Below are 10,763 nucleotides of genomic sequence, written 5' to 3' on the forward strand. Positions count from 1 at the left end.
ATTTGTACTCATTATGTAATTAGTATAAAAAAAATTATTAAATACTATTTTCTTTGAAAAGAAAAAGGTGAAAGTAATTAAATAGAATTGTTAGCTATATATTGACCAAAAATAATTAGTTACTGAAATTTTCTTATTGGAGTTATTAATTGCATTTATTTGAGATAGTCAAAGATGATTGTCATTAAATCTCCCGAAAAAATTTAATAGGCTAATGTATTTCTTTTGGCCGAGTATTCTTGAATCTCGTTAACTAACTGAATGTATTTTCTGTACCCGCCTTCTCAAGTTAGTTTAAGTCTCATTTTATTAAAAAAGAAAACTGAATAAAAAGAAATCATGAAACAAAGTTAAAAGACTTTCTACTTCTTTCAAAGGCCTCTGTTAGTTTAGGCTAAGATTAATCAATTTTATAATAAGAATAATACTAAAAAGAAGAAGAAAATTGAATAGCGAGAAAGGTAATATGTATCTTTCTACTATCTACTATACTATATATGATGAATCTGATCTGTTATAAAATTATTAAGAGTGGGGAATCTTACATGTTGGTAGCTTCCTAGAGTTCAAACTTAGCTTCTCATGGGGTAACACATTCTTTTAATAATGATCTTGGATTATGTACAATTCGGTCACAAAGATTTAAACTAAACCAAAAGATTCAACGCTAAGAACTAGAATGTGAATCATACGAATTCAATCTGATCATCTTGCGATCGGATCATATCCGCAAACAGATTTGCGAATATGATTCGATCAATGAACACATCTACAGATGACTGCAAAATTCATCAGCAAATAAATTTTAATTTTGATCATTGTATAACTTTTATTTAACTAAAAATAATCATAAAAAACCTATTTGCTATTTTTTTTTTATTTTTTGGGGTTCACCAAAGATCAAACTCTTGACTTTTCGGACCTAGAGTTTTAATACCATGTCATAAAACCACTCATCTCAAAAACTTAAGCTGATAGGAAAAGGTAACATTAATGGTTATATCTCTAACATTCCTCTTGGTTATATCTCTAACAAGGTGGTTCAGGGTTCATAGGAAGGGTAATTTATGATGTAAAAGTCAAAAAGCTTCTACACATGAGGAATTTGCGTGGTTTGTGTTTAGAGATAACAAGTGTCCTCTTTTATTTTTTTTGACCATTCAAAAAAAGTATATAGTACTTGACACATTTCAGCTTTTTTAGGAATTTTGCAGTGTATTAAAAGAATGAATTAAAATTAAGTTAGTTTGTTAATTTTTTTTATCTTGGGTCCAAAATTTTGAGTAACAAAAATTAAAAGAACAATATAACAGGAATTAATAATAAATTATTAACTTTCAGTCATTTTTGTACTATAATCAAAGATAATTCTCAGCATTATGAATTTTATTAATGCAAAATAAATAGATATAAACTAAATAAAAACAAAGGATCTAATTATTATTCAAATAGTATGGTTAGTTAAGAAATTAAAGTTAAGTTTTTAATGTTTTTAATATATTAAAAAAATGTAAAATATTTAAAATAAATAAATAAATCAACATATTAATCAAGAGAAAATGAGTTGGGAAATATTTATTAAATTGGGCAAAAAACAGAAATAAGCCAAAGGGGGAAAGAATTTACACAAATCAGTCAAACTGGAAATTGCTTCATAAATGAGCCAAAGCACATTATTATGCAAATGTTTGGTTCGAATTGCAGTTGCACATAATTCGAACCGAGTCAACTCAAATTGCTTAGGAAAAATTCACACTAATTCGAACCAAGCTGGTTCGAACTAGAAACATACATAATTCGAACTAGGTGAGTTCGAATTATATAAGGAGAAGCTTCCCAAAGTAATTCGAACCAGGTTGGTTCGAATTACACAAACCATATTTCGAACTAGGCTGGTTCGAATTAGTGAGCACCAGACCTGTATATATATGATTGTAAACGTGAGTTGCTCTCATTAGAGGGGGAAAGATGGCTAGTGAGGAGAGTTTTGTAATGTTGGTTCACCACAGAGAATCGATTAAGAGGAAAACTCGTTCCGGTGTGAAGTTCACCGATAAGGATCCTCTCTGTATTATCGTGAGGCCTACGACGAGCTATGATGACCTTGTTAGGTCTGTACTGCTGAAACTTAGTCTGGATGGTGCGAAGCAGGTTAAGAAGTTTTTCTATCGCATTCCAATCACGTTGCTCCAGGAAACCGTGAAGTATGATTATTTTACGATCAGGAGTGATGAGGACTTGCAGGTCATGTTTCATTGTCGCCGGCAGTTTCCGGAAGTGAGGACACCAGAACTGTTGGCAAAGTTGGTTGATGTGGTATCCAGCTCAGGGGGTTCAAACCGGAATACCACCACTTTAGCCACGGCAGCCGGTTCTAGCTCCAGACTTATCGTTGCTTCTTCCTCCGTCCCTGCGTACGAGCCACCGGTCCAACCTGTCGCCTCCCCTTCTTTCGTTGTTGATCTCAATGGCAGCGTAGGCGACGAGGTCGGAACAGGAGAATTTCTGCCGACCTCTTTACAGTGTGCTGCACCGCTTGGGGTTGGAGACGGATTGTTGGGTGATGCAGAGGACGATGACGTCGAGCCGAATATGATTGATGATGATAGTGGCGATGATATTGGAGTGAGTGAGCCTACCGGGGCGGGAGGTGGTTCTAGCTCTGGCACACAGCAGTATCCACCACATTTTTTCTCTTTGGACTTGGATGCCATGAGGCAGGAGGGAGTTTCTGGGCAGCCTGCTAGATTTGGAGCTAGAGATGCGGAAAGGACTGTTGGTCTGACAGAGTTCCAGGTTGGTCAGCAATTTCAGGATAAAGATGAGGCCCTGTTAAGTGTGAAGACTTACAGCATCCGCCGAGGGGTACAATACAAGGTAGTGGAGTCTGACTATCGCCGGTATGTGGGCAAGTGTTCTGAGTTCGGGAATGGGTGCACATGGTTGATTCGGCTGAGTCTCCGGCAGCGCAAGGGCATTTGGGAGGTCAAACGGTACAATGGACCTCATACCTGTCTTGCCACCTCCATCTCCAGCAACCACAGGAGTTTGGATTATTATGTGATATCGGCATTCATTATGCCAATGGTTAGGGCTGATGCATCCGTCAGCATCAAGGTGCTCCTAAATGCCACGGCCGCACACTTTGGGTTTAGGCCGACGTACAGGAGGGTCTAGTTGGCGAAGCAGAAGGCTATTGCCCTCATCTATGGTGACTGGGATGAGTCGTACAACGAGCTCCCCAGGTGGGTGTTGGGAGTCCAGTTGACGATGCCTGGTACTGTTGCAGTCCTAAGGACGAGCCCTATTTGAGTTGGTGGATAGCTCGACGAGTCTCAAGCTTATTTTCACAGACTGTTATGGATGTTTCCACCGTGCATCGAGGCATTCTGTCATTGCAAGCCGCTGGTTAGTATTGACGGCACCCATCTGTATGGCAAGTATGGGGGAACATTGCTTGTCGCGATTGCTGCACAGGACGGGAACTCCAACATACTCCCTGTTGCATTCGCACTGGTTGAGGGTGAGAATGCTGAGTCTTGGTCATTCTTTCTCTCCCATCTGCGTCAGCACGTGACACTGCAACCGAGTCTGCTAGTTATATCGGACAGGCATAACGGCATCAAGGCTGCGCTTGAGGCTCCCGACAGAGGCTGGTCCCCACACGAGCTCTCCTCTCGACCCGACGCCTGTCCGGCACGTAGTCAACACGATCCATGTCAGGAACTCGCCCAGCACCCCTCTGTGACACCTCCATGGGAATAAGAACGGCTCTCGAATCCCCTAAGTACATCTCCGGAGACAAGAACCTCTTTCCATGCTGACTCCACCACTCTAGGAACTCATGTGACGGTCTAGGGTCTGCAACAACATCGAACCTGAGCACGTGGTCCGCACGGGACTCCCAATGGAGATGCCATGACTGCAAAGCGTACGGGAACCAACGATCACCACCTCTGTCGTCCTTCGACATCAGAAAGTCGATGTTCAGGGCGGGATGCATACGGGACTGGACTCCGCCGAACTGCGGTAGAACCCTATCTATCTGATGCCACTCTATGACAGCAAAGTATATCAGTGACGTCACAGACCGCCACAACGCCGTATGCCGAGGCTCCAAAGCCTCTGGATGCACAACCTGCAGTACCTTGGGGGAGCTATACGGCATCCAGATAAACTGCACAAAGAACTCAACATTGTCAGGTCAACTCATGCACCAAATTCATAAAGTTTGGTTAACTAAATAAACTTAGGTAGTAGTATACTCACATCCCTGTCCTATAACATGTCTATCCTCAGTCTCCACATCTGCACTCTAGGACCCTTCTCGCTACTGGAAGGGTTGTAACTTGACCACCTGCATCTCACATGTGTGTTATGGCTAATTAAATGTGTGACAGATTTGTAATACATTATTAATGAACATGGACTTAGCAATGTTAAATTGAAATAGAGAAGCCTGACTAAAGTACCTCGAGGCCAACGGCCAGCTGGACGTATCATACCCTGCAGGCCTAAACCTAGGAAAGCACCAGAAGATCCAGGACTGAAGTAGCTGTAGTGGGCCCGCTAACTTGACCATATGTCTGTTCGTCACTCGGCACATGCACCGGTACAACCATGCCAGTGCTGCAGACCCCCAGCTGTAGGTACCCATCTCTTCAAGCCTAGCTACGTAGGGAAGCCATCTGATGTGAATGCGGTTGCCGGACTTGTCGGCAAACAACTGCGTGTCCAACAACATCATGATGTAGGCACGTGCAAATCTTCGCACAGTCTCCTCATCGGCTGCCTCGGGGCACTCACCAAAAGTCTCCTGGAACCAGCTGTAGTTTACTGCGAATTTCTGAACCTGGCTCGGAGGAGGAATCACTCCAAGCAACTCCTGGAACCACACCCAAGCTGGACGGCCACCCTGGATGTATTTCTGGAAATCTGTAAGGCAGCCGCTGACATAACGCCCGTCCACTGACAACCCCAACTGGTACGCCACGTCCTGAAGTGTGATCGTGCACTCTCTGAACGGCATATGGAAGGTGTGCGTCTTCGGACACCACCGCTCGATGAAGGCACTGACAAGGGCCTCATCTAACTGGAACCATCTATCGTTCAACCTTACAAGATGGTATAATCCGGCCATCTGTAAGTACGGAACGTATCTCTCATCGAGTCGCATGCCCTACTGTCGCCGCATGCTCCTGATGCATCGCTGTGGCTGCGCATTACATGCACCGCATTATTAGAACCAAGTTGATAACCAATGACAAAAATAACCAACACCATAAACCACTAAAGGAAACCCCTAACAGAATCTACATGCAAAACCAATATATCAAACCAGTTGGAAAACCACATGCTCAAACCGCTAACATAAATCACATAGAAATCCACTTATGTCAAACACATGCAAAACCACTATCATGAACCGCTTACAAAAGCACATGGTCAACCACTTCCAATACCACCAAAATAAACCACCAAAGTAAATCATCAACAAAACCGCATACAAAAGTACTAACAAAACCAATACTAAAAACAGCTAACCTAAACCGCCAACAAAAGCACATGCATAAACCGCTAATATAAACCGCATAAAAATCCACTAACGAAAACCACATGCAAAACAACTATCATAAACCGCACACATAATCAGATAATAAACTACTTCCAATACCACCAAAATAAACCACCCACATAAACCAGCAACGAAACCGCATACAAAACCACTAACATAAAAAACTAACATAAACCACCAACTAAACCACCAACTAACCCGCATGCAAAACCTCTCAAATAAACCACTTGCAATACCACTACAATTAACCTCTAACATAAACCGCATGCAAAACCACTAACTCAGATATACCGCTAGAACGAAGTTTTTTATCTACCAACCTCGTCGTTGATGACCCCAGCTATATGAGCAACTCCGTCCAACCGATATAACCTTGCCGGATCGTCCCCCATCGGCTGAGTATTCCGTTCAAGTCTTTGTCGGATCGAATCCGGGTCGTTTTCTCTGGGATTTGGTGGGGTATAAGGATGGAAAAGTGATTTGAATGAGGCTGATTCGAACTCCTTATATAGCCGAAAAACGTGTAATTCGAACCAGCTCAGCTTGAATTACTACTCGAGGCAAACTTTAACTAATTCGAACCAAATAGGTTCGAATTACTTGGTGAAGCGTCCAAGTATGTAATTCGAACAAACCTAGTTCGAATTACTCTCAAATCTAGTTCGAACCATATTGGTTCGAATTACATTCATCACGTGTTTCATCCTAATTCGAGCTAGCCTGGTTCGAATCATGTGCAACTGCAATTCGAACCATGCTGGTTCGAATTATATAGTAATGTGCTTTGGCTCATTTGTAAAGCAATTTTCAGTTTGACTGATTCAGGTAATTTCTTTCCTCCCTTGGCTTAATTCCGTTTTTTGCCCAAATTTAAGTAAGGAGTATAAAATTTTTTTACAAACCATATCCCCTATTTCATAGTATTATTGATTAACATGCTTTCATTATATTTGTTTTTAAAAAGATTCTTTTATTATAGTTGATAAAAAGCAAATTTGTCAATAGTAATATTAGATAACCAAACAGCCAACATTAGTTATTTTTTTAATTTATTTTATTTATCTCAAATTTCAGACTTTAAATAATAAATTTTTTATTCTAAATTTTAAATTATAATCCTAAAGTATTTGAGAAGAAAATTATCATAAATATAATAAACTATAAAGTATATAAAAGAATTTATATTTAATAGCATTTAAAATAATATATATTCACTAAAATAATATTTTTTTTCAAATTTATATTTACTTTCAATTAAGAAAAAAATATACCAATTTTTTGTTTTCTCAAAATTATTTCAATATTTGCTGTAGTATATTTTTTTTCATGAAAACATTAATAAAACACTGTAAATATATGGTGGGGTTGGTTTGATTTTGGTTTGATTAATTAATAATAATTATATATATTATCATGTTACAGATTCATTAATAGATGAGCTTTTTATGGTAGGTAATAGTATTTTAGCGGATTTTGTGATCGTTGCTCCAATTTTTTGTTTTAGTTAGAGATAGTTGCTCTTTTCAACTCCTTTCAATTTCAATTACGTTATTTTTTCAATCTCTGTTGCTCAAAATTTTGGATTCAAGGTTAAAAAAAATTACTAAAAGTAGTTGAACCCAATAAAAAAAATTAACAAATCAACTTAATTTTAATTCATTCTTCTAATACACTGCAAAAATTTTGAAAAAACTGAAATATATCAAGTTCTATATATATTTTTTTGAATGGCCAAAACAGTAAAAGAAAACACTTATTATCTCTAAATACAAGCCACGCAAATTTTTCATGTGTAGAAGTTTTTTGATTTCTACACCGTAGCATTGTCCTAATAGAAAAATTAATCAGGATTATTATTAGGCAATTTTGCAAACATTGGCCTCATCGTTACTCATCAATATAATAGGAATTCATCGCATGTATTTTAATAATAACATTAACATAAACTGCAATCCATATATAATCAAAAGAAAATCACAAAAAATAAACCTATAAGACGAAATCACAAGTAATACTATTACTTGTCAATTATTTATTATAAGCATTGTGAGCAAGAAATAAACTCATCTCCATAAGACCATAATTAATTATCAGAATAAAGGATAAACTCTAATGAATATATATATACATACATATTGAAACCAGCTTATTGAGGTGATCTATGGCACCAATCTGCAAATTGAAATCAACTCTTCCTCCAAAAAATTGAAATCAAAGCAACTATCTATATATTATTATGGTAGCTACGTACAATTATTTATAGGGTGCAGCGGACTTCCTTTATGGAGGGAAGGTGTTGGACGCTGATGGTGGTCTTTGGGGGGGGCCCGGTGGGGGGCTGCAGTTTTCTCACAGTGCCAGCTATTGTTGGATTAGGCCTAATAGGGTGTGCCGTTTTTTTTTTTTTTTAATAAGAGAAAAGGTGAATTCTAAGTTCCAAACTGTAGTTAAAATTTTCAGAATATTAAAAATAGAATTACATTTTTTTAGAATGAGAAAAATTAGTAAATTAAAAAATTAAAAATCTAATCATTTTTAAATTAAAATTGTGTGCACTACATTATAAGAGAAAATAATTATCTAAAGATATTATTGTTGTGTGTTCCAACTTTCAAATAATAGTTGGCACCATCCATGTGAAGTTTAATCTAAGAAAGTAAGAAGGTTTCAGTCTACATAGTTCTAGAATTTTCGGACTATTAAATGATTCAAAAAATAAAATATATTTTTTAATTTTTTAATAATTTACAAATAATTATTTTAAATTTTTTTTATTAATTGATCTTTTGTATATTATTTAATTTAAAATGTTTGATTTAATTTTATTTTATTATTTTATTATTCAATTTCTTTAATTCAGTAATCGATTGGTTGGTTGATTGGCAATATTTTCAACCGATTTATATATTACCAAATCGATTTGATGCGTGCGCAAAGGAAAAAATTCGAAGTCGATTATTCAGGTTGCTTCTTTCTCTTTGATTCAATTTGCTTCATCATCTTCATTCGCATATCAGTTCAAAGGAATGCTGAATGCATGAACACCAATTGGACAAACGCAGCCATGCATCACCTAATTTTAGCAAATTAAATCATTAGAATCTGTCCTTACATTATGGAACCTGCCCCTGCATCATCCAACCTATGTTCTTAGTTGGGACAAAAAATTATCTCGAAGCCAATACATCGGATTCTTGGAACATATGATCATGGAATAACGAAGGCACTAATAAACTAAGTTGGATTGGTCTAATGGTTAATTTTACTGGTCTGATTAAATAAGTGTCAAAATTTGAATCTTGTATTATACATACAGTAATTCATTGACCAACGACAAACTCTTAAATGGATCTCAATTCTACGACAGATTAATCCTTGATCTATTATTATAAAATAAAAAATAAATTTTAAGATTAAATAATATATAAAAAAATAATAATTAATAAAAAAATTAAAAAAAATATTTGATAATTATTAAAAAATTAAAAATATATTTTGTTATTAGAATTATTTAATAAATAATAATTTAAATATTTTGGAATTATATAATCTTTTGCCAGGAAACAACATAAAATAAAACTGATTCTTTTAAAAAAATACATCAACAAATCCAAAAATAGAAACATGAGAAAAAGATATAATTATTAGAATCGAATCAGTAATTAAATCGATCAAATTATTGAATCACAAGGTTATTAGTTCAATCATTACGTTATAAATTGAATCGATTAATTTAATTATAGTTAAATAATTATATAAAATTTTGCTATTATCTTTATAAAAGTGTCTTTTCTAATTTTATTTTAAGGTGAATTTTCTGGTGTAGAAGCATATATGATTTCTACACATGTAGAAGTGTGATGTCATTGTAAAATTTTGACAAGTGTTTGTAGAGAAAATATCTTCTGTGTTGTTGCAGTATTGTGCAGGACGTACAGTGATTATCACGTTGAGGAGTGTGTTGGTTTCTGTTGGAGATGAAATAGATTAGTGTTACGGATCCGACCCACGGATCCCGCATACCCGGTCACTCGGGAACAACCCGTTTCGACCCAAAGGCCCAGAACCGGCCCTTCAGAGCTCCTAACCAACTTTCGAATTCAAACACCTCTCTTATCTTAGCCAAACAAGATAAGATAAGATAACTACCATCGCCTATAAAAAGAGGACCCAGGTCCCTCCAGGTATCATTCATTCCTCACACCTTATACCTCTCAGATCCATTCTGACTTGGGCGTCGGAGTGTCTTTGCAGGTACCTCCCCCCATTGCTCCAGTCAAGCGATCCGGCATCCGCCTTGAACCGCAGGTTCCCGATCCATCTCTCAACCCGTACCAGAGACATCTTGTACATTGGCGCCGTCTGTGGGGGACTTGCGCCAGCTGGGCCGGATGGGGGACGTCCTGGAGGAAACCCCCTCAAGCCAGGATAACTCATGACCGCTTAACCCAACCCCGGAACCCCGGGAGGTCACAAACCAAGCAAGAATAGCAAGCACTGTCCACCACACGAACGACCACGTCGTCACAGACCAACAACATCCCGAGAAAGCTAGGGACAAAGTAGCACAGATCATCCAGGATCTCTGCCTCCGGGTCCAGGAACTCGAAGGCAAATTGACAAGTAGAGAAAAACATAACAACGAACGTGGAAGCCACGCAACTTCCAGATCAAAGTCTCACCGCGGCAGATCGCCAACCTGACGACACGATAGTAGAAACGATCGCAGTACCTCACACGACCACAGACACGAGAAATCGCCAGAATGGAGATACAACAAGAAACACGACCGCAGCGCCTCCCGAGAACCGAGTCATCAACACTACTCAGACGAAGATCGGAGGTACCGAAACACCAAGCGCACGAGAAACGACCATATAATAATGGGAGCTACACCCTTCACAGAAAGAATCTTAAGAGCGAAACTCCCCAAAGGTTTCGACAAACCTACCGACATGAAATATGATGGAACCAAAGATCCCCAAGAACATCTAACGGCCTTTGAGGCCAGAATGAACCTGGAAGGAGCGGCCGATGCGGTCCGATGCAGAGCCTTCCCGGTAACCCTGGCAGGACCGGCGATCAAATGGTTCAATGCCTTCCCAAACGGATCCATAGCCAGTTTTCACGATGTAACACGAAAATTCATGGCCCAATTCACAACCAGAATCACTAAAGCCAAACACCC

At 38.1% G+C, this 10,763-nt stretch overlaps 3 protein-coding genes across 4 annotated transcripts in view; all 3 read right to left on the bottom strand.

Moving 5' to 3' along the window:
* LOC107634421 (palmitoyl-acyl carrier protein thioesterase, chloroplastic-like) overlaps nucleotides 1-7,826 on the bottom strand; it is a 12,827-nt gene extending 5,001 nt beyond the window's left edge. Inside the window, exon 1 of one of the 2 annotated variants that reach the window (XM_021118824.1) lies at nucleotides 7,708-7,826. The gene's annotated coding sequence lies outside the window, so the exon portion shown is untranslated. The remainder of the gene's footprint in view (nucleotides 1-7,707) is intronic. The other variant, XM_016337929.2, reaches the window with a different exon arrangement.
* LOC110270143 (serine/threonine-protein phosphatase 7 long form homolog) lies at nucleotides 3,208-4,359 on the bottom strand. The gene is made up of 2 exons (XM_021118830.1): nucleotides 4,270-4,359; nucleotides 3,208-4,177 (listed from the first exon to the last, which is right to left on the bottom strand). Exon 2 carries the CDS (start codon nucleotides 4,166-4,168, stop codon nucleotides 3,623-3,625), a length of 546 nt encoding a protein of 181 aa, XP_020974489.1. The 5' UTR covers nucleotides 4,169-4,177; nucleotides 4,270-4,359; the 3' UTR covers nucleotides 3,208-3,622.
* Nucleotides 4,279-5,176, bottom strand: LOC110269454 (protein MAIN-LIKE 1-like). The gene is made up of 2 exons (XM_021117283.1): nucleotides 4,473-5,176; nucleotides 4,279-4,357 (listed from the first exon to the last, which is right to left on the bottom strand). Exons 1-2 carry the CDS (start codon nucleotides 5,174-5,176, stop codon nucleotides 4,279-4,281), a joined length of 783 nt encoding a protein of 260 aa, XP_020972942.1.

Source organism: Arachis ipaensis, chromosome B03, assembly GCF_000816755.2.
Source record: "Arachis ipaensis cultivar K30076 chromosome B03, Araip1.1, whole genome shotgun sequence".
Taxonomy (NCBI): domain Eukaryota; kingdom Viridiplantae; phylum Streptophyta; class Magnoliopsida; order Fabales; family Fabaceae; genus Arachis; species Arachis ipaensis.